This window comes from Phaseolus vulgaris, chromosome 1 (assembly GCF_051622355.1).
Source record: "Phaseolus vulgaris cultivar YP4 chromosome 1, ASM5162235v1, whole genome shotgun sequence".
Lineage (NCBI taxonomy): Eukaryota > Viridiplantae > Streptophyta > Magnoliopsida > Fabales > Fabaceae > Phaseolus > Phaseolus vulgaris.
The window spans coordinates 19,074,432-19,098,385 of record NC_143498.1 but is presented as its reverse complement, the minus strand read 5'-3'; the positions used below and the strand labels follow the sequence as shown (position 1 = coordinate 19,098,385).

General features: G+C 37.3%; 3 protein-coding genes across 5 annotated transcripts; all 3 read left to right on the top strand.

The window, feature by feature from the left end:
• Positions 1–3,009: 3,009 nt before the first annotated feature.
• Positions 3,010–9,589, top strand: LOC137813664 (putative protein S-acyltransferase 7). Its single transcript, XM_068616039.1, has 5 exons — positions 3,010–3,527; positions 5,129–5,311; positions 7,495–7,791; positions 8,171–8,404; positions 8,495–9,589. The coding sequence occupies exons 1-5, from the start codon at positions 3,441–3,443 to the stop codon at positions 8,999–9,001; spliced, it is 1,308 nt and encodes a 435-aa protein (XP_068472140.1). The 5' UTR covers positions 3,010–3,440; the 3' UTR covers positions 9,002–9,589.
• Positions 9,590–11,687: 2,098 nt separating this feature from the next.
• On the top strand, positions 11,688–12,218 carry LOC137815566 (uncharacterized). The gene has a single exon (XM_068618681.1). The coding sequence runs from the start codon at positions 11,688–11,690 to the stop codon at positions 12,216–12,218; it is 531 nt and encodes a 176-aa protein (XP_068474782.1).
• Positions 12,219–19,496: 7,278 nt separating this feature from the next.
• On the top strand, positions 19,497–22,466 carry LOC137813662 (Pentatricopeptide repeat (PPR) superfamily protein). Of its 3 annotated transcripts, none has more exons than XM_068616036.2 (3): positions 19,497–21,062; positions 21,659–21,811; positions 21,961–22,466. In XM_068616036.2, the coding sequence occupies exon 1, from the start codon at positions 19,588–19,590 to the stop codon at positions 20,923–20,925; it is 1,338 nt and encodes a 445-aa protein (XP_068472137.1). In that variant the 5' UTR covers positions 19,497–19,587; the 3' UTR covers positions 20,926–21,062; positions 21,659–21,811; positions 21,961–22,466. The 3 variants fall into 3 exon arrangements, with proteins under 3 accessions (XP_068472137.1, XP_068472138.1, XP_068472139.1); XM_068616037.2 differs by having other exon boundaries at positions 21,659–21,857; XM_068616038.2 differs by lacking the exon at positions 21,659–21,811.
• Positions 22,467–23,954: the final 1,488 nt, after the last annotated feature.

The following is a 23,954-nucleotide window of genomic DNA, read 5'->3' as shown; positions in this document are numbered from 1 at the left end:
TGTTTGCTACCCCTGGCATACTCAGGAGCTCTTTATAGGATACTCGAAATTTGGGTCGAGTTGTTGACTCTTCCCTGGCCTTCATCTTGGGCTCATCTTTCTTGGCTACATACGGTACGTACCTCGAGTCCGTTCTCTTCTCGGCGGAGGTTTCGTTGACCCGCATGGGCCAATCTAGGTTGCTCTCATTAGGCCTAGGTTGCCTTGAGTGCGAGATGTAATTCTTCCTGAGTACGGTCTCTTTCATCTCAATGTGGGTGATAACTCGTTCACGAACCTCGGAAAATGTCTCTGCTGAATTTCTGATTAACGAATCACTAAACGGTCCTACCGCTATCCCTTGTTCGAAAGCGGCGATCATCATCTCTTCATCATGTGTTTGAAGTCTTACCATAACCGCCCATAACCTATTTAGATAATCTTTTAGCACCTCTCCCTCCCTTTATTTGATGTTGAAAAGGTCATACAACCTCAGGGGTTTGACCTTGTTGATCGAGAACTGTTCTCTAAACATCCTAGAGAACTGAGGGAAGGAGGTGATTTGAGCATCCGGGATCCTGCTCAACCATTGTAGGGTTGTACCTGTAAAAGTGCCCATGGACATCTTACATCGGATGACATCCGATCCTCCAGAGATGATCATTTGAGCATTGAATTCCGTGAGATGATTTTCAAGGTCCTCTATTCTTGTGAAAAAGGCGATTTTAGGTGTAATATAATGAGGTGGCACGGGCTCATCCATGATTTCCTGCGAGAATGGCTTGGGATTATCTCTCGCTGACAATTTCAAAGATTGTTCCCTGGTGGAACTAGTCATGTTTGTGGAACGTAGTCTCCTGCTTGGTTTTGACTTTTTCTTGGATTCGCTCTTGCTCTCGTTTGTACTCCTCGTTTTCCTTTTGGAGGACCTTCATGGCATCCATGAGTTATTGTAAGGCGGGGGTATCGTTTCCTTCAGATCCCAGTGGTCCTTGCCTTGTGTTTCTCATCACGTCGGAAGGCACAATCACGAATGTCGATGAGATCAGGTTTTATCGGGCCCCACAGTGGGCGCCAAATGTTCTTGCCGATTGAATGGGCAATCTCCACTTCTGCTTCGTCTCCAATTGTTGCTTCAAGGTGCCACTTCACTGGGACAAAGGGAGCTCTACCTCTTGGTCACACTCCGACGATCAAGTCAGTGAGAGCATTCAAATATCAAATCAGTTTCAGTTTCAAGTATTTAGAAACAACATACCTTTACTAGGGGCCTCAAGCCCCTTTTATAGATATCCCTTCAACGGTTTTCTCCAATCTCAACAGAGCAAGATTTCATCATGGAGAATATAATCTCAATAAAAAACACATAATCATAACATAAAAAACATATTGCTTAAGTGCACCTTTATTTTCGGATGCTTAACAATAACATGCACCTTTATTCTTGGATAGTAACTACTTTATTTCCAACAACTTTTATTTATATTTAATTAGCATATATATTATAACCAATCTAAATATTTTTTCTATTTAATTATCTTTTTCGAATGTCTACAAACATTTGAGCCGAACTCATGAGCCACTCATTAAATCTGAACTGGTCCAAAAACTATGTTAACCTAAATACTTAGACCAAGCTCCCGAATAGTAATACAAAGATATTATTTTACATTTACGTTTAGCTTGTATTATTCAGAGTAAATGTTTCTTGTTATTAGTGCATAATATATGCATATTACTTTTTCGATTACGTGTGACATTTTCTATATCTTTTCATATTATAATATTGTTTCCTGATTTCGCTTGTTACACAATAAGTTCCTCACATATTTTAAAAAATTAATTAAAAAATTAATCAAAAAAATAATAAAAGTATTATTAAAATTTATATTAAAGTTAAAAAAAATTCTACATAAAAAATAATTTTTATATTTTGTAATTATATGATAGGAACTCACGTACATTTCTATCGAAACAAAAAGTAAAATTATAAAAAATATTTTAATTTTTATTTAAAATCGTAATTAAAATTATACGATAAAAACACTTTCAATTTATATGGGTAGTTTCTTAGATAAAAAAAAGTAAAAAAGGTTGGTTAACAAATATAGAAATGCAAAGAATAAAATAGGTAAAAGAAGTGCACACTAATAAACCGTTACAATATCTAATTTTCATTATTAATGGTTATAAATTGTATTTAATATAAAATATTCATTAATTTAATAACAATAATAATAATTAACGTTTAATAAAAAAAGTTACTGAAATCGAAACCTTACTAATTCAATATTATTTTCTTTTCAATCTAAATAAATAAAACATAGGAAGCAGAGATGAACAAAGTAAGAGCATTTTGACTCTATACATATTTTTCGAAATCAGTTCGTCCGAAATTTACTTTTGAGAGAATAAATTTTATAAAATAAAAATAGTTTAGAATTAGAGTTTGTGGGGGCTGAATTTAAAATAGAATTAAATTACCAAATATCCCTGAAAGACACCCAGCCACATACATATGAAAGAAGGGGTCACTATCTTTATTAATAATAATAATAATAATAATAATTATTATTATTATTATTAGAATAGTTGAGAGGAGAGGACTTCAATGCCACACCACATTCCTCCTATCACAATGTGGTCTAACCAAAATCACCTACCTCATGAGATGGGGTCCTAATAATATATTTTATTTATTTCCTAGAAGAAACCCTACCATGTAACTATTTTAACATTTCAAGATTGTACTAGCAAAATGTAAATTCACAAAGTAAGTTGTAATGTTCATGATCCCATCAAAATTGAACTCTAAACATTAGATTTAAAAAATATATATTTTTGTGTGTGAATATATTTCAAACATGGAGAGAAAAACACTAAATTATAGAAATAAAAATATTATAAACTTGAGAATATGACAACGCTAAATTCAGAATTGATTGATCCAATAATTAAAAGAAAGAAATAATTAAAAATAAATATTATTCAGAAAGTTGTACTAAATTTCCTCATCTATCCACATACAGTGACACAGTAATTGTCCAAAAGGGAAGAATCCTATTGCTAGTGCTAATCACCAAAACCAGCTCACACACATCACAATTCACAACACTCAACAATCATCACATTAGAAGAAAGAGAAAAAGAGAGAAAAAAATAATAGAAAAAAGTAAAAGAAGAACCCTCACTTGCACTGCATTGCATTGGACTGCACTGCAGCACCTCCTTTTGTTCCCTCCCAACCAACCCCTCATGCCTTGTCGCTGAACCGACCCGACCCGTTGAACTCGCCGGAAACTTTGTCCAAAAGGGTCTCCGGATTTGCCCATGGCCCTCCATATCCGACACTAGAGACCCTCAAGTTTTCGCCTTTTCTCATTTGCCTTTCCGTTTTGGGTCTCAATTTCTGAAATCACTGCAACTGAGAGAGATTTTTTGAGTACTCCTGCCTCGACGACATGTACGTGGTGCCGCCGCCGCAGCGCTCCGATCAGGAGTCAGGATCCGGAGATTTCCGGGTCTATCAAGCTTGGAAGGGTAGCAATGTAAGTTTCACTTCCGATTTTATTTTTGGTTATTTGCTTCAACAAGACTTGGATGCAGTACTTTTAAGTACTTGTGTTGCTGTTTTTCAATCAAAGATTACAATTTCATTTCATCTTGATAATCGTCATAATAAAAGTTTATTAAAGTTCAGTATGAATTAGATTAGATGTGAAACTCCGATTCTGACTTCAGAGCAACATGAAAATCACCTAAGCAACTATATTTAAGTCGTCAGTTTTCACAGTTTTTTTCTTGAGAAAAGGAAATTGCTTGTTGAATTTGTTAATTAGGGCTGTCACAGTTCTGCTGTCAGAAAATTTTCCCATTTTGCAAGTACTTTTATGCGTCTCAAATTAGGTAGCTTTTCTATTATTTGTGGTTGCTGTGGTCTTTTCTTTGTGTGGATTTAATTTGTACTGGTGTTGGGTTTTTGGGCTAGGAGTGTAATAATTTGGAAGGGGGTTCTAGTTGATATGTGCTGACTTTGAGACTCGTTATTGTAAAGAAAATGGATTGATTTCTGTGGATGGGTGTCAGGTTCTGAAGCAGTGTTATGAAATGACCAGTGATTGTAATGTAACCCAAAAACCACAACATCAACTGGTCTCCTTTGTTTGATTGATGTGTAATGTGTTAGGTTTAAGCTCATTTGTTTCCAGTACAATGTTTGAACCGAGTATTGATTGGACTTTTGTGTTGCTTTTTTAACTGTTACGGTCTTAGTGAAAGTGTGCCAAAGCTTTTATTTGCTCCGGAAAAAAATGGGAATGGATCAAAGATTTTTGCATTTTTAAGAACTGTAGAGAATGTTTACTCACTTACACACACACACACACACATATATATATATATATATTTGAAATAAAATATTAAAGCATAACATGGGTACAGGAAATCCTGGGTACAAGCTACTAGGTCTTCTTATTAACTGTACCATATTCAGTGGTTTTTGAACTACAGATGATACGGATCCAATACTAGCTTCCCTAGTTTTAGTTGCTTCTCACAGTTTCCTTCCTTCCTAAAATTATGCTTTGGAGAATCACAAGCACTTCACTTTTAGGATGTGTTTGGAAAGAAAGTCATCGGAGATCTGTTAAATTTTAAGAAAAAAAAATTAATGTAAATAATTTTTAATGTTATTTTAACAAGTCTGTCTGTGTCATAGTATTTGATTTAATATTATAATATTGGATGATTATTATATACTTAAGCAGTAACCAAATAAAATGAATCAAAACATTATACTTTGAACTATTGTGCTCTTTTCTCTCTAATCTTAGGCAAACCCAAAGAATAGGTGTAAGATATAAGAAAATCATTGAGGCAGCAATTTTCTGATGGTCTCTCCAAATTGATCATAAAAAAACCTACTAACCTTTGAGCCTCTACATCATATGATGTACCTTCTTTTGTCCTTTGATCATGAGGTGTGGAATCTTGATGTACTTATTGTTCAACTTTCATTTTATAGCTTGTTTGTTATACTTAATAAAGAATAGAAAAATATTAATTGCATTGAAATTTGAAATATGTTACAGAATCAATTCAGTTATGACTATGAGGGTGCTTATTCATTGCTTTGATCATTTTCTTGCAGAAATTTTTTCTTCAGGGAAGGTTCATATTTGGACCAGATGTGAGATCACTGGCGCTGACAATTTTTCTTATTGTTGCTCCTGTCGCATTTTTCTGTGTCTTTGTTGCCAGAAAACTGATGGATGCTTTTTCTGACCACTGGGGGATATCCATAATGGCTGTTGCTGTTGTGTTCACAGTTTATGTGAGTCTTTTTCTCTCATGTACGATATTTTCTTTCTCTGTCTGTCATTCAACTGTGTTGGTAATCTTCTATGATTAGAATCATAAGAAGCATTCCTCTATATTCAACCTCTCACACTTGATTGAAATGAACTGATTTGGTTAAGTTGTTAATGAAATACAGCATGCTTTTTAACATCTTCACTTCTTCATGTTTTCATTTGGAAAAAATAGTCAAAGCATAGTCATAGTCAAGCAGAACTAATGCATCCTAACAATTAAGGCAATCCCAATTGTAATGAGGAAGTTGGGTCCATGGTTAAGTCAAACGTCATGTTGTCCTTCTTTTAGATCAAAGACAATAGTTTAATAAGGGAGGGAATGACATCCTTCCTAATGTTGCAAATAATAATAATTAATCTTTTAAAAGACTTTTGCAAACCCTTTTTTCATGGCTATTAACACTTTGCGAACCCATTCTCAAATCAAAAGCTAGCTATTAAGAGCAAAAAACCAAGCACTAAATACTCTACCAAGCTTCCTATACTAGTCAATGTGGGACTTAGGCACCCCATAATACTCTATTGGATCATGTGTGAACAAATTAATTTATTGTAAGTCTATGGGTTGAGACTTCCCCTTGAATATCTGAATATTCTTGTGCCGTCCAGGATTCCAAAGATCGGACATTAGACGGTCGTACCATCCTAGTCGCCCATAAGGTGATGTCTCCATTAGAGGGTGAAAACGGTCTCTAGACGGTCATGTGATCAGTTCCTAAATGATCACATATTGTTAGTAAGGGATAGGCTTTGGGGTGATCATGTTACTAGGTTGTTAACCAAGAGATTGGCCTCTGAGGACCTCGTCAATCTCGGCTATATTCGCAGCATGATATTGAGATTCTCGCAAAAACTCTCAACTGGCTCCTAAAACATAGGCATTCATTTTCTGTTAGGCGGATTTTTCTGATTGTTTTCAGGGCTCTCTGCAGAACGTGAATTGTCTATAAAAACGGCATCTTTAGAAGAAAAAGGGTGAAGAATTTTTTTTGGCAGGACTAAGAAATTCTGAGAAACTTTCTCATTTATCAGGGAAGAGAATTCTCATTTGACTCTTTACCCGGAACAGTTCCTCTTTAATTAGAGGCACCAAATGAAAGCATATGTAGTGTTGTCATAAAACTTTGCGCTCCTTGCTTCTTCCATAGACACATCCAAAGAAATTCTCCAATCTATGGGCATCAAAGATTGATCGCCCACACAGATATAGAAGCCTACTCCATATGTAATCTGGCCATGACCTGCGTGAATTGCTATTTAAATAAAAGATTTTTGGAGGCAGTTTTTGGTTTCCAAGTTTCTTCATTTTCTTGGGGTACTTTAATGAAAAAGAAATCTTGTGCTCGTACACCTTTTCCTTTTATGTGATTTTTTATTCATGTGTTTTCTTTCTAGCATAGATAAAGGGATTCACTTGGTATAAAAAATAATGGCATTCTATCAAAACAAATATGTTTAATCTGTCATATAGTCTAGTCTTGTGGTGGTGGACTGTACTTGCAGCAATGACTTGATTATATAGTTTAGACTGTGGTTCGCAATGGTAATGCCATAATACTTCTACAACTCTACATGGTTATAAATGACTTGTGTCTGGAAAATTATAACTACAGGATTTAGGGAGCCAATGTGGATAGATCTTGTAGGATTAATGCAGTTGGCTCTGACGGTATTCATTTTATGCAATGCAAGGTAGCATGTGATAGTACAGTTGGGTTATGCTATTTTATCTTTGTTTGATTAATGTTTGGGTGAACCATCTCTAGTATCCAGTGACATATCAAACTTGAACTTCCTGGAGGCTATAATGAAATATAGCATTTGAAGGACTAAAATTAGTTCAGACAGCAGTTTTTGTTAGTTGAAAATTGTATTTCATACATGTGAAGAATTTATTTTGAAAGGTGAATTTTGTTATGCTACACGCCTACACCTAGATGTTAGTTCTTTATGTTCGTGTCTGGCTTATTAGTTGGTTGCCAAAATGATATGCTTTATTTTCAGCTATCAACTTCTTGTTTATTTCTTATTTATTGTTTGGTGCTTATGTCATATGATAGAGGAATATCACCAATTTACCGAAGTTTGCACCCATAATATGTTCTCTCTCTCCAACCCTATGCTGATGCTACAATATTTTCAGGTCTTAGTTCTTCTTTTGTTAACATCTGGTCGAGATCCAGGCATAATTCCACGCAATGCACATCCTCCGGAGCCAGAAGGTTTGGACAGTAATCTAGATGTTAGTGCAGGTCAGACTCCTCAATTGCGGTTGCCTCGCTTTAAGGAGGTTGAGGTCAATGGCATCCCTATTAAGGTCAAGTATTGCGATACTTGCATGCTCTACAGACCTCCTCGATGCTCACACTGCTCCATTTGTAATAATTGTGTGGAACGGTTTGATCATCACTGTCCTTGGGTTGGACAGTGTATTGGACTGGTAAGTTGGATCTTCTGTCTCCCAAGTGTTTCTTTTTTTATTATGCCCAGAATGTTTTGGGGGAAGAAGAGCTTGATCTCGTTATTAATTGTGACAGACTTTTCTGAGTCAGCTTTGAACTTGTTGAAATTGTTCATAATAATTTCATTTTATACAGGGTTTCTCCTGAGAAAACTCGTTTTATAAATTTATTAAATTCAATCTAGCTTTCTTGTAGTTTTGAATTTTAAGTTTAATTTTACTTTCAAGTTTATTAAGTAGCATTGCTTGCATTTGTGTTAATTATTTTTTTTGTCTTGAGATTACTTTTCAGTCACCATTGCTTTGTCATTCTTGAATATGCATTTTGTATCTTAATTGTTTGCACATTGTTATGCAGCGTAATTATCGGTTCTTCTTCATGTTTGTCTTCTCAACTACGCTACTCTGTATATATGTTTTTGCGTTTTGCTGGGTCTATATTATAAGAATTATGGCGGCAGAAGAGACAACAATTTGGAAGGCAATGATAAAAACTCCAGCCTCCATAGTGTTAATAATTTACACCTTTATATCAATGTGGTTTGTGGGCGGCCTCACCGCCTTCCACTTATATTTGATCAGTACCAATCAGGTAAGCACTGCTCTTTTGAATCCACATGCTTTAGATGTAAGCTAGCTTTTCCGATTATACAGCATGATATTGGCCCTTTTGCTCTTGCAGACTACTTATGAAAACTTCAGATACCGATATGATCGGCGAGCCAATCCATATAACAAAGGAGTGTTGAATAATTTCAAAGAGATATTCTGCATCAGCATTCCCCTGTCAAAGAACAAGTTCAGGGCAACAGTGCCAAAAGAACCAGCATTACCTACTCGATCAGTGGGTGGAAGCTATATGAACCAAAACATGGGGAAAGTTGGGGAGGACATAGAGATGGGAAGAAAAACAGTATGGGAGATGGGTGCTGGAATTGATGATTCTGAAGCTGGATTAAGCAATGATCGTGTGAATGTAAAGGATGGTGAATTGTCTCCTGAAATGAGGACCACAGTTGATGACACAGACCGTGCCGGAATGCATCCTAGGCGATCTAGCTGGGGAAGAAAAAGTGGAAGCTGGGAAATGTCCCCTGAAGTTTTGGCTTTGGCAGCCAGGGTAGGGGAACCAAACCGTGTGGGTGGAAACAGCAGTAGTAGTTTGACACAAGATAATCGTCATGTGTAGTGTAGCCAAATGGCATGGCCCAAGGGACCTAGACCTGGAAGATTTGATTTTACAGTCATGATAGAAGAAAATATTACACTGTTCATGTGGTCAGTCTACATCAAAATCATGTGCAATGTGGGGTTGTTAGTGTTTTTTAGGCATTCTGCTTCTAAGAAGAAATTGTTTGGTGTTCTGAGAGTGAGCTTTGCTTTGCTTTGCTTCAAATTGTATTATGCAATTGATTAGCCTTTCCACCTGTGAAAGTTGCTGCAGCTCTCTATCTGTGGGTGGCTGAAGGCTAGTCACATGAAATATCCTGGAGGAAATCAATGATTGGATCAAGCGGAATTGTTCTTGCTAACTTATCTTGATGCTTCAGTTAAATGTAGTTGTTGTGTTAGGATGAGAAACTTAATGAGACATAAATCTTCACTCTTTCTTACCACTCTAGTGCTATTGCCATTCTACTTTTAACTAGGAAGATTGCGTACCATGTATAATTCCATAATGTTTCTGTTACAAATACAATCCATGGCTTGGAACACACTTTTTATTATTCTTTTCATCCAATTATCTATCAATGGATGTTAAATCATTAAGTTTAAATCTGAATTAGTTGTTGAAAAGGGATTATTTAAATACTAAAACTTAAATCCATTCCGGTTTGTAATGTTCTTCTATTAGATTTAGAGTTAATAGTTAGGATTAGGTAAATGTCAATTTGTGTTAAAATTAAGTAATCAAATTTGATTGAAAAATAGTATAAACAATACTTATGGTGGGAATTTTCAAATTTGACTGAAAAATGGCATAAGTAATAATTGAGGTGTTGAATCTAAGTTTTATCTCACTTACACTATTTTTAATTGATCATACAATAATTGTCTATTTAGTTGTTTCAGAAACTGCTGTTGAACAATTTTGAATTTCTTTAACGGTTGAATGTTATCTTCAAAATGAAAGCAATTAATGTGCATGATAATAAAAAATAAATGCATTCAAAACAATGGAGGAAAGCGAATTTATGAAAATAATTTAATAACGTTGGAAAAGGAAAAGGTAATATATATTGATGTGATAAAGATTGGATGTGATAAGATTAATAAATTATGATTATTGTTCACGATCATTTTGATTATTATGATAAATTTATAATTAAATATTTATTCATAACTAATTATTAAAAATTGAGTAGTAGTTATTTTATATTGATTTTGTAATAATCAATTATGTAATAATTAATTATATAGTTGCAAAATTATTTTCTAAAGTTTCAAATAATTGATTATGTCATTCTAAAATTTATTTTCTCAAATTTCACGCTAAATCTATTATTTAAAGTTTTAATGGATTTGTTCTAGTCGGCTGACTTCGGTCGGTCTTCGAGTTGAGCTATGCTTTAACTGGTCTCCACTTGGACAAAGGGGGTTCTACCTGTTGATCACACTCCGACAATCAAGTCAATGAGAGCATTCAAACTATTAAATTGCTTCAGTCTAAACTATTCAGAAAAACATATCTTTACTCGGGGTCTCAAGCTCTCACTGACTTGATCGTCAGAGTGCGATCAATAGGTAGAGCTCTCTCTGTCCCAACAGAGCCACATTCCAGTGCGACGAGAAGACGCGAAACAGAATCTATAAGAGACAGGTTAGGAGAGGAGCTTTCCTCTCAAGTCAACTGTGCGAGAAAGTCAACCGTCGAGAACATTTGGTGCCCACCGTGGGGCCCGTTAAAACCTGATCCCATCCACATTCGTGTTCGAGCTTTCTGAAGAAATGCAAAACACCAGACAGAAACCATTGGGATCCGAAGGAAGTGATGCCCCCACCTTACAGCAACTCATGGCGACCATGAGGGCTCTGCAGGTAACAAATGAGGCATTGCGCAAGACCAACGAGGAATTGCGCAAGACCAACAAGGACTTGCGCAAGACTTTATATCAGCGTGACCGATGTTCTACAAGGAAGCAAGGGTTAAATTTTTCCTTGAGAGATCGTCCCAAGCCATTTTCACAAGCGATCATGGATGAGCTTGTGTCACCGCACTACATCACGCCCAAGATTGTTTTCACAGGGGTGGAGGACCCTGAAAATCATCTCACGACGTTCAATGCCCATATGATTATTTCCGAAGGAACAAATGTTATTCAGTGCAAGATGTTCATGAGCACATTCACTGGTATAACCCTACAGTGATTCAGTGGGCTTCCTGATGGCTACATCACCTCTTTTGAGCAGTTCTCTAGACTGCTTAGAGAACAATTCTATGCCAACCAGGTCAAGCGTCCAATGTTGTATGACCTATTCAATGTGAGACTGAGGGAGAGGGAGTCGTTGAAGGATTACTTGAACAGATTATGGGCACTTACGGTAAGACTCCAAACCCATGATGAAGATGTGATGGTCACCACTTTCGAACAAGGGATCGCGACATGACTGTTCAACGATTCATTGATCAGAAATCCGATGGAGACATTCTCTGAGATATGACAACGGGTTGTTGCCCATATCAATGCGGATGACGTTGTGGCCACGAAGCACGACAACTCGTTTTCAAGGTAGCCTAAGCCTAAAGAGAGTAGCCAAGATCGACCTTTGAGGGTTAACGAACCTCGGTCGAAAAGAAAATGAACTCGAGATACGCTCCATACGCAACCAATAGAAATGAGCCCAAGACGAAGGCTAGAGGGGAGTTGGCAGTGATGTCCCTAGAAGTGAGGAGATCTGACTATCCACCAGATCCTGTTTTCTGCTTCACGAGCTCTGACAAGGAAGATGTGGTTCCTCACAAGGATGATCCAGTGGTGATATCTGTTGTCACCATGGGAAGGAAGGTGCACAAAGTTCTCATTGACCAGGGGAGCTCGGCTGATGTGATGTTCTGGTCAACGTTCAAGAGTTTGCAGTTATCTCCTGACCAGCTGAGGTCGCACGATAGGTGCTTGGTTGGCTTCGTGGGAGATCAGGTGGAAGTGCGAAGGTACATCAAGCTAAGAACAAATTTTTCTGATGACACCTCGACTAGGACGATTACTGTAAGGTACATTGTAGTTAATGCATCTTCAGCCTATAATTTGTTGTTGGGGACCCCTTCCTTGAACAGTTTGGGTGCGGTAGCCTCAATGACCCACATGAAGATGAAGCTTCCTTCTCTTGAAGGGGGAGTAATTACCATCAGGTCTGATCAGAAAATGTCACGGAAATGCTATGAGAGTAGCTTGAAAAATAGGTGAGGAACCTACGCAATCAATGTTCAGGCAAGAGAGCCAGAATGGATCGCAAAAGCTGAAGTCGCCAATGAAAGGCGACCTGGACCTGTCAGTGAAGTTTAGGAAAGGGAGATAGAAGGAAAGAAGTTCAAGCTCGTTACCTCGATATGCAAAGACTTGCAAGATAAGATAGCTGAGGTCATATCAAAACACAAGGATGCTTTCGCGTGGTCATCTGCGAACATGCCTTGGATAGACCCAAATTTTTTATGCCATATGCTTACTATGGATGAAAAGGTGAGACCAGTGGTTCAGAGGAGGAGAAAGTTCAACGAGGATAAGCGTCTCATCATTAGAGAAGAGACTCAGAAGCTTTTGAAGGCTGACCACATAAGGGAAATTCAATACCCTGAGTGGTTGGCAAATGTTGTGTTGGTACAGAAGGTCAACGCGAAGTGGAGGATGTGCATCGACTTCACCGACCTAAACAAGGCTTGTCCCAAGGATTCTTATCCCTTCCAAGCATAGACTCCTTGGTGGACAACGCCTCAGGTTGTCGGTTGTTGAGCTTCCTAGACACATTCTCGGGTTATAACCAGATCCTTATGCACCCAAGGGATGAAAGTAAGACTGCCTTTATGGCTGAGTTCGCTAACTATTGTTACAAGATCATGTCCTTTAGCCTTAAGAATGTTGGCGCTACCTACCAAAGGTTGATGGACAGGATTCTCGCCCCAATGCTTGGACGAAACGTACATCCATATGTGGACAACATGGTCGTCACATCAGAAGAGAAAGACCAGTATATTGGTGACATAGAGGAGCTATTCACGACAATAGCTAAGTATAATTTGAAGTTGAATCCAGAGAAGTATGTGCTCGGGGTAGAAGTAGGGAAGTTCCTGGGGTGTTTGCTAACTAAAAGGGTTATAGAGGCGAACCCCGACAAATGTGTTGCCATCATAGGAATGAGGAGCCCTGCCAACGGGAAGGAGGTCCAACAGCTAACTGGACGCATGGCAGCCCTTTCTCGTTTCTTGTCGGCTAGTGGAGATAAGGGGTACCCATACTTCTAATGCCTCAAGAAGAACAACCGACTTGTGTGGACTGGTGAGTGTAAAGAAGCTTTCACCAAGTTGAAAGAGTACTTGGCTAGTCACCCTATTCTTGGTAAACCGCTTTCAGGTACCCCCATTCATCTTTATTTTGCGATCATAGATCGGGCGATCAACTCGGTCATTGTGCAAGATCAAGACAAGGTCTAGAAGCCGATCTACTTTGTGAGTAACGTGTTGCAGGGACAAGAGACACGGTACCAGGCCATTGACAAGGCTGTCTTAGTTATGGTATTCATAGCTCGACGACTCCGCCACTACTTTCAGAGCTTCATTGTGATTGTGATGACTAACCTGCCCATTCACAAAGTCCTCCAAAATCCCAACATAGCAAGTCGAATGGTCTGCTGGGCAGTTGAATTGTCATAGTTTGATATATAGTATGAGCCTCAAGGGCCAATTAAGGGGCAGGTGTATGCTGACTTCATAGTAGAGCTTTCATCTGAAGGTCAACAACCTAATCCCAATGACTTCTAGTGGGTCCTTTCGGTAGATGGATCCTCCAATCAACAGGGAAGCGGGATTGGGGTCATTTTAGAAGGGCAAGTGGTTTGTTAATCGAGCAAGCCTTGAGGTTTGCTTTCAAAGCCAACAACAACCAAGTTGAGTATGAGGCCTTGATAGCAGGGACGTTGCTAGCCAAGGAGTTGGGTGCTCAGAGTTTGTTGGTGAAGAGTGACTCGTTGCTTATTACTGGGCAAGTCACGAGTGAGTACCAGGCCAAGGATCCGCAGTTAGCCTCATATCGCAGGTATGCCATGCTTTTGAAAGCAGATTTCTCTACGTTTGAGCTTGTTCATGTCCTTAGAGAGCAGAACTCCCGAGCAGACCTGCTGTCCAAACTAGCAAGCTCGGGGAAGGGAGGTCAATAGAGGTCAATCATTCAACAGACCTTGAAGTCACCGAGGACCGCTGAAAGGGGACCATCAAGGTCAGTCACATGGAGATCTTAGGGGTAAGCCCATGAAAAGGAAGAAGGCATTGGTCGTTGACTCAGCAGACCTTGAAAGTTCCCAGGGTAACCACTTATGGGTTGTTGAGAGATGAGTTTCTTGAGGTCTTACAGGCCGACACCACAGAGACATGGCTAACCCCTTAACAACATTACCTAGCTGATGGGATGCATCCTGCAAAACCTATAGAGGCCAAGGCAGTTAAGAGGAATGCGGGGAAGTATACCTTGATAGATGGCAAGTTGTTCCGTTATGGTTATACCCACCCAATCCTCACTTGCTTAAGTGGGGATTAGTGCACTCGTATCATGGAGGAGCTTCATGAAGGCATTTGTGAAAGCCATATCGGAGGAAGAGCCCTTTCGTTGAAGGTCATTCGAGTTGGGTATTATTGGCCGACTATGAAGGAGGATTCTGTGAAGCATGCACAATGATTTGAGCAGTTCCAGAAGCATGTTGATTGGCATCACGCACCATCTGAGGATTTGCGGTCAATTTATAGCCCGTGGCTTTCCATACCTGGGGAATACATCCTAGGTCCTTTTCCTTTGGCAATAGGTTAGATGAAGTACCTCATAGTGGTCATTGAATACTTCACCAAGTGGATTGAAGCCAAGCCAGTCACACAAATAATTGCTCACAAGATGCAACATTTTGTGTGAAAGAATATTTTATGCCGTTTTGGGATTCCTAGACACCTAGTGTCTAACAACGAAACCCAATTTGCTAGTCAACAATTGTGTAAGTTGTTCTCGGAGTTGGGCATAAAGTAGATATTCGCCTCAGTAGAACATCCTCAAACAAATGGCCAAGTTGAGTCTTGCTTAGAGGGTTGAAGAGGAGGTTAGAGAAGGCCAAAGGAATTTGGTCAGAAGAAGTTCCTCTGATTCAGTGGGCTTATCACACCACACCTCAGTCATCAACAAGGGATACACCTTTCAGTTTGGTATATGGGTCAGATGCCATGGTACCAGTAGAAATCCAAGAGAGCTCTCATCGATTCCAGTACTTTGTTATTGAAGAGTCTAACGAAGGAAGGAAGGTGAACTTGGATTTGGTAGGCGAAGTACGGGAACATGCCTGCATTAACTCAGAGGCTCTAAAGAGAAGGGTGGAGTTGAGGTAAAAGACCAAGACGAGACCTCGGCAGTTCCAGGTTGCCGACTTGGTGATGCAAAAAGGCCCACCCTACCAACTAGAGAACAAGTTATCTCCAAAGTGGACTGACCCATTTCACGTAGTCGAGGTGCTCGGGAATGGAGCGTACAAGCTAAAAACTCTAGAGGGGGAGCCATTCCTCGAATGTGGAACGCGACCAATCTCAAGTTGTATTTTAGCTAAGATATTTTGATTTAATGCTTTCTTGTTGAACAATGTGATGATAAAGGTGATGCTCTTTTTCCCTTGAAGGGGTTTTTTAACGAGGTCATCTAATGATAAGTTTGTTCTTGAAAGATGATGCATTAGTTTTGTTTATTTGTTTAGAGTTAGCACATGTCGGGTAAGACGACCTGTCTTGATAAGATTATCCGAGTACGCGTCCTGTGTGTAAATTGATTATCTATTGTTAGGTAAGATGACCTATCTCGGTAAGATTATCCGAGTAGGCGTCCTGTGTGTAAATTGATTACACATTGTCAGGTAAGACAACCTTGTTAGAATTATAGGCCTTAAACAAGAGGGGGGTGAATTGTTTATGAAAGATTTTTGCAAACTTTGAAGGTAGAGTGAAAGAAAATGGAGAATTAATCAATTAGAAAATTGTTTAGCTAATTAGAAAACTTTTTTTAATATGATTGCAGAAAATCAACCTGTTGTTTTTACGAAACAATCGGTTGTTTTTATCAACAGTTTATAAAAACAAAGTTAAAAAAGTTTGTAAAAACAAAGTTAAAGCAGTTTATAAAAACAAAGTTAAAGCAGTTTAAAGAGAGTGTAAGGATAAAGAGATTCACACAGAATGTTTATACCGGTTCACTCTTAACCAAGAGCTAGTGAAAGACAATAGAGAATTAATCAATTATAAAACTGTTTAGCTAATTAAAAAACTATTTTTAATATGATTACTGAAAATCAGCCTGTTCTTTTTACGAAACAATCAGTTGTTTTTATCAGCAGTTTATAAAAACAAAGTTAAAACAGATTAAAGAGTGTAGGGATAGAGAGATTCACACAGAATGTTTATACTAGTTCACTTTTAACCAAGAGCTACATCCAGTCCTCAGAAACCACTGAGAATTCACTATGTAATCAACCCTGGATTACAAGTTACACACACCAAGAGTGATGATCTCGAACCCCTCAAGAACACACACCACTCCTTGGCAAAAACCACACCAAGAATGTTGATCTTGATCCCCTCAAGAACACAACCCTTCTTGGGAACACAAGTACAAAAATACAATTATAAAAAAAGAAGGGAATAGAATACACCTAGGTAAATCACAAGATCAAAGTTCAAAATACAAGACCCAATCTTATGCCACACTTGAGATGATCCAAAAGCCTTTTGAAAACTTGAAAACTATTTTTGATTGATCTCTCTCACTTAGTTAATGCATAGGAGCGTAAAACAACTTTTTTATCTTTCAATCAAATGGTTAAAACAGTTAAAACAAAGAATCAAAACCTGTTGGAATAATTTAAAACAGAAAAAACACTTAACAAAATTTTGTTAAGGTTTTCAGAAAAACAATCGATTGATTTATCGAAACAATCGATTGATTTTTGTTTGACAACAAAGGCAAAGGCAAAGCTTTTCCAAATCATTTTAAAATCCACTAAGTATCAAACAACCTGTTGATTCGAAATTTCAACCTGTTGATTCGAAATTTCAACCTGTTGATTCGAAATTTCAACCTGTTGAAATTTCATTTCCTTTTAGAAAACCTATCTTTTCAAAAGGTTAAAGATTCAAATGAACTTGGATCATCTTAAGGAGTTAATTAAGAAGTTTCAAACAACTACACACACAGCAGCAAGGTCTTCAAGATTTCCACTTGGATTTGGAGACATCAAAGCATCTTGTTCAACAGACCTGTCTCGATAAGATTATCCGAGTAGGCGCTCTGTGTGTAAATTGATTATCCATTGTCAAGTAAAACAACCTGTCTTGGTAAGATTATATAAGTAGGCACCCTATGTGTAAATTGATTACCCATTGTCAGATAAGACGACCTATCTCGGTAAGATTATCTGAGTAGGAGCCTGTGTATAAATTGATTATCCATTGTCAGGTAAGACGACCTGTCTCGGTAAGATTATCCGAGTAGGCGCCCTGTATATAAATTGATTATCTATTGTCAGGTAAGACAACCTAACCCGGTGTCAGTATGACCACCCGAGTTCAGACGCTATGCAGTTTGATTTGCTATGACTAATGTTGTTTGGCTCAAGCCAAGGTAAGACGACCTAACTCGGGGTGCAAGCGACCACCCGAATTCAGGCAGTCTGTGGAATGATTAAATAATGGGCAGTGGAATTTTCTGCTTATGTTTACGATGAATCGATCTCCGAGATGAGATTCACTTTGACTTGTCTCCTCGTGATGCTCCGAGATGCTGATCTTTTGGACAAAGGGGGCTCTACTTGTTGATCAGACTCTGACGATCAAGTCAGTGAGAGCATTCAAACTATAAAATTTGTTTCAGCTTAAAGTATTCAGAAAAAGTATCCCTTTACTCGGGGTCTCAAACCCCTTTTATAAACATTCCTTCAACGATTTTCATCAATCAGAATATTGTTTCAACAACAGGAATATAATCTCAACAACAAGAATATAATTTCAACAATAAAACATTCTGGTAACGTGCATCTTTATTTTCGGATGTTATGCCACATTATTCCGAACAATTTTTAAAGATATATACGCTTTAATTAATTTCGCTTATTCCTTTTATTATTTTTACTTTAAGTATCTTCTTTGTGTATACTATCAAACATCTGGGTTGACCTCGTAATGTGTTATTGGACCCGTACCTGTCACCGGCTGAACTGGGTATAACTTTATCTAACTGAGGACCGAGGATTCGAGCCTGTTTGGCCAGTACAATAATAATAGTAAACTTATTATAATAATAGTAAACTTATTATAATAATAATAATAAAGTTATAAATAAGAAAGTGAATTGGGCTAAATAGAGAACGCATCACTACACCATCAATTTTGTAGGACATAAGTTATCTATCCATCAACCATTTTTTAAATTTATTAAAATATAAAGACTATAATTTAAATAATTATAATTTTTATATTTTTTTACTTAAATAATTATAAACGCTATATAATAATTTAAACCATTAATACTTACAAATAAATTTTTTATTAATAATAATTAAATAATTTAATATTTTAAAGTAAAAATCTTATCAATTTATCCCATTAAAAACAAAAATTAACTGGGTAAAACTTATATAATTAAATGCATTTTTTAATGTATTTAAACATATTAATATATTTTTCAAAAATAAAATAGTAAATTAACCTATCAATTTATCTTAACTATAGTGTGTCAAAAAAATATATTGACAACTAAATAAAAATTTCCAAAGAAAAAAAAAACATAGGAATAAAAAGATGAATGGTAAAAGATATAATTTTTATTCCTTTCAAATAAAATGCATACACTCTTGTATTTTCATCACTTATTTATTCTATTTTACTCTAACGAAACAACTTTAGATTTTTATTTTTTTTCTCTTCTACACTTATAATTTTAAATCAGAACTAAACAAACAAACAGAAATAAGAAATAGAAAATTTGAAAAATAAAGTTAAATGGCAAACTAGATAAAAAGAGAAACAATATGTGAAATAAAAGCAAGAGAACAGTCATAAGGTGTATGAGTGTACAACCTCTGCATAATTTGTTGGTAAAACATAATTTAAGAAAAGACTAAAAAATAATAACTAAAACTAATAAAAATGCAGGTTGAAATATCGGAATAGGATCTGTGCAGGTCATGAAGCCAAAAGATCCCTTCCTCACTATCGACTCTAGAAGCATGTTGTTTGTGTTTGGCAAAGAACTTAGCAGAACATTCTTTAGTTTGTTCCTCTAACTGCTAGTTATGATACTAGATTTTAAGCTTTTATTTTGTTTTAGCTTCAGTTAGTAGTTTATCACTAAGCCCCACATTGTATAAATATATACATTTAAGTAAGTTGGCAAAAGGAATAAAAGTGTTGTCTATCTGATAAAATTGAAAATAATTGTCCAATTTTATTATATTTTTTTTCCTATTTTATGATTTCATTGGCCTCTGCTTTTATTTTTCCTGCTGAAGTGAGCAAACTGTGCAAATTGCAATACCTGCAAAACCTAAATGGTAATAACAAACCCTGTGCGTCATTTTCACAGACACCTTGCCAACCAAGTACTGGTCTTGGTAATCAAAGACCTTCCATTCGACGCGCACCCACCACAACCATCACCGTCAGGTGCGCCGTGGACAAATGACGCCGTCACGGAGGTTCTCCGCTCCATCTCCCGCTATACCCTCCAATCACCTCGCTCCATCGGTCGCCAGAGCGGCTTCCGCCACCGCACCCCGCTGCGGCAGCGCAACCTCAACCTCGAACACCACAAGCTCCGCAACAACACCCTTGTCTTGGGCCCCGCCGCCCACCAAGACCCCTACAAGGTCCACCTCGGCCCACTAAAGGCCCTCGAGTTCTTCCGCTGGGTGGAAGCCCGCTTCGCCTTTTCCCATTCCGAAGCCACGTGCCGCGAGCTGGCCTGCCTCCTCGCCCGCGCCAGCACAATCAAGCCCCTCTGGAACTTCCTCAAACAGTACCCTCACGTGACCACCGCCACCGTCACGTGCGTCATCAAACTCCTCGGAGAACAAGGCCTCGCCGACGAAGCCTTGCTCACCTTCCACCGAATGAAACAGTTCCGCTGCAAACCCGATACCCACTCCTACAACGCGCTGATCCACGCGCTCTGCTGCGTGGGGAACTTCACGAAGGCGCGTTCCCTTCTCCAGCAAATGGAGCTTCCTGGTTTCCAGTGCCCGCCGGACACCTTCACCTACACGATTCTCATTAGCTCTTACTGCCGCCACGGCAGGCTCACCGGCTGCCGGAAGGCCACGCGCCGGAGGATTTACGAGGCCGGGCGTCTCTTCCGGTCGTTGCTTTTCAAAGGGTTGGTTCCCGATGTTGTGACTTACAATGCCCTAATTGATGGGTGCTGTAAGACGTGGCGCGTGGAGAGGGCTTTGGAGTTGTTGGATGATATGAAGACAAGGGGTGTTGTTCCGAACCATGTTACTTATGGGTCTTTCATAAGGTACTATAGTGTTGTGAATGAGATTGACAAGGCTGTTGAGATGTTGAGGGAAATGCAGAGGTTGGGGTATGGGGTTCCCGGTTCGAGTTCGTATACTCCCATCATTCACGCGCTTTGTGAAGCTGGGAGGGTTGTTGAGGCTTGGGGGTTTCTTGTTGAGTTGGTTGATAGCGGATCCGTGCCCAGAGAGTATACTTATGGGTTGGTTTGTGATGCGCTTCGCGCTGCCGGGGAGTGTGGCTTGTTGTTGGAGGAGGGTGGGGTACACAAGAGAATAAAGGATGGCATATGGAATAGGTATAGGCAAATGATGAAGGTGAAACCTGTTATGGCTCGCAGGGGCTATCCTGAGATGGAGGATCCAGTTTGAGTTTGAATGCACAAATCTAAAGTTGGGTTGAATTTCTATTTGAATTTGGGCATGCTGCTGGTGAAGTCAATCAGGCATGCGGTTATCTTGAAATGATTGTTACTGAGCTAGTGCGGGAATTGATTCTTCAGATGCAGGTATTCCATATGACATTGTACCACTGTTTTGCTTCCAAAACATGTCACCTTCATAAGTGGACACATCATGTATATTTAGTCCAAATAACATGTTAATGATTTCAACATCTTGCATAGATTTAGAATATGAGATATATTTCCTTCAAAAAATGAGTTTCATTTGCACTGGAGTAACACCATGTTTTGACATAGTGATATATATAATTTTTAAGCTTATAGCAGTTCCAACATCACTATTTTTTGGTCGCTGGCCTGCTCATCTGACCAGCTGCACCTAATTGGCAAACCAGATTGTGTTGATGTTGCTAATGTTGAATTTACTTGCTCATTTTCCTCTTATTACCATTAGTCTCTTACAAAATTGTGCTGTCTGTCTTCTTTCATATTACTATATAAGTAACAATGTAACGCATAATTTATCTTTGTCCATCCCTGTCAGTTTTCAACATTATCCAATGGAGTGATTCATACGTAACACTGACAGTAAAAATGATAATGTAATGAAATGGATGGAAACCAAACCATACATAACTAAGATTTAATCTGAAGTGATGCATACAGATTTAATCACAATTGTCTGTTGGCCTAATTTTCAGCGTTGTACTGATTGAAGCTATTTATTAAGTTGATCTCCTGACTACTCCGAAGATTCTTGACATCATAATGCCTTTAGATAATTGGATATAGATGGCTGTATCATCAACATAGATTCTTAGACCCTGCGAGAGGGATTGAAGACTATATTTTCTGTAATGCTGGAAACCTTTCTTCATTTTTGGCATGTTTTAGAAGGATGTATCCTCCTCTTTGCCCTCTATTTTTTCTTTTATCTAAGAAAATTTAGTTTTCAAACTGAGATGTCAGCCAATTATTAATGGTTTTTTTATGGCCTTTCTAGAACCATGACTAATGGCTGGCGTTATGGAGATTATCACAAATTTGAAGCGCTGTAAACTTATGTGCTGAAGTTGCCACGACACAGTTGATACAAGACTGAGCTCAGAAAGAACTCTGAATGAGGAGAGTGACAGTTTGCTGCAATATTTATGATTTTGAGCTTATAATATTTGGCACAACTTGGGGCTAATCATATGTTGCCACTGGGATCATGTGAAGACAATGTTATAATACCCCTGAATATGCCACTAGTGGGAAATTAACGATGAGACCTGATATTTACATTTCTGGGGTAGTGCTCTGGGAGCTAATTACTGGATATAGAGCATACGATGTGATACCCATGGCTCTGAAAACTTTTTGTTGACTGGGTGTTGCTATAATTCTTTCCTTTTTTTTTCACCCAGCAGTAATAATATATTACTTTTTTTTCTTTCTCAGTTGAATAATATACATATTCTAACCTTACCAAATCACACTTGTTGCAATGTATGCGTTTTTTCATCAGTCTTGGAGTGAAATACTATGTTTGCTCTTGTAGTTTGTATTTCTAATTTGTCGTGTGTGCTTGAAAGAGGACTGAAGCAATTTCATATCTGATTAGCTGTTGCTAGTCAATGAATGTCAGGCTCGTTAATATTCTAGAAAGGCATGGCAATAGACTTATAATTAGTGCATATTTACTTTTTCAGGTTGCTACATTATATCCAGGTAATATTATTGCATTGCTTGTTCTGTTTGCGAGGTCTATCTGTATAAACCCTACATAAGTTCTTGCACCTTGATAAATATAGTGAAGATTTTTTTCCAGTTGCAAGACTAGCATGGCTTAGTTTCCTGGTGTCTGCAGGTGGCTCCCAATGTTTAGATAGAGACTAGAAATTTTTCATGATTGGTAGATTAACATGTGCAGGGTACCCAGGATCTGGTTTGGCAGATCAATACTAATACTAAATATATATACTCATTTTTTCAACTCATTTCTACTTTCTTTTCTTTAATCGAGACAAGTTTATTGCCCTCTCTTTCTCTTTCATTTTCTACTCTCGTTTAATCCAAACAAGACATTTGTCTGAGTTGTTTTGAGTTATCTATCATTCCCTCTCATCTGTTATCTACAAGTTTTACTTTAAGATCACCAACAAATACCGTTAATACTTCTAATTTTTATTTTTAATCAACAAAAATATTATTTTAGTTAGTCATTCTCAAACTTATTGTCATGTCTGTTGATGTAACCTGTAGAAGAAATTAATGTTATGATTCTTTAACTATTATGCTTTGAATGTCTTATGCTCTGAAATATGAGTAACGTGATATCTACATAATAAGATATATAGTTCTACTTTTGGTTAAGGTACCATGAATAGACCCCTTTTACGCAACAAAGTCAGACATTAGAAAAACACATTATTGTATGTCGTGCTAAACTGCAGTAGAATCACATCATACCAAATTCAATAAGATACACTTTAATTAAATTTTAAATCTTTTATAAACTTAAGTACTTTTAACAGAATATCAAATTTTTATATTTTCAACCAAGTTTATTATATTTTTTTTTTTTTGTTAACTAGGTGATAATAATATTTTTAATGTAAAATGTAAAATAACTTTAATTGCTTTAATTGAAATTATGTTAAAAAATCGAGGTTATCATACTCTTAGATAATTTTTACATTATTACTTACAAAGACTAAATTGATACGTTTTATCATACTCTTGTTTTATATTAATGATAACATTGTTTTATATTAATAACAAAATTTTACGTGTTTAAACACATTTGAAAATATGAAAAATAATTTAACAAGATAAAATTTGTATTACTTAATTAATAAAAATTTAAACAGAAAAAATTAATTAAAAAATATAAAATTTTAAATATTCAATAAAACAAAAAAAAATTAGTGAAAAATTTAATCCAAAATATTTCAACTTAATAAGAAATTTGAAACTTGATTAAATTTTGTTTTATTATATCATGAGATGATA

What these genes read in the sequence shown, in the direction of transcription:
- LOC137813664 (XM_068616039.1), top strand. Translation starts at nt 3,441, where the DNA reads ATGTACGTGGTGCCGCCGCCGCAGCGCTCCGATCAGGAGTCAGGATCC. An exon ending in CTGTTGTGTTCACAGTTTAT is followed by an intron (nt 5,312 to 7,494) that starts GTGAGTCTTTTT and finishes CAATATTTTCAG; the next exon opens with GTCTTAGTTCTTCTTTTGTT. An exon ending in ATTTGATCAGTACCAATCAG is followed by an intron (nt 8,405 to 8,494) that starts GTAAGCACTGCT and finishes TTGCTCTTGCAG; the next exon opens with ACTACTTATGAAAACTTCAG.
- LOC137815566 (XM_068618681.1), top strand. Translation starts at nt 11,688, where the DNA reads ATGTCCCTAGAAGTGAGGAGATCTGACTATCCACCAGATCCTGTTTTC.
- LOC137813662 (XM_068616038.2), top strand. Translation starts at nt 19,588, where the DNA reads ATGGTAATAACAAACCCTGTGCGTCATTTTCACAGACACCTTGCCAAC.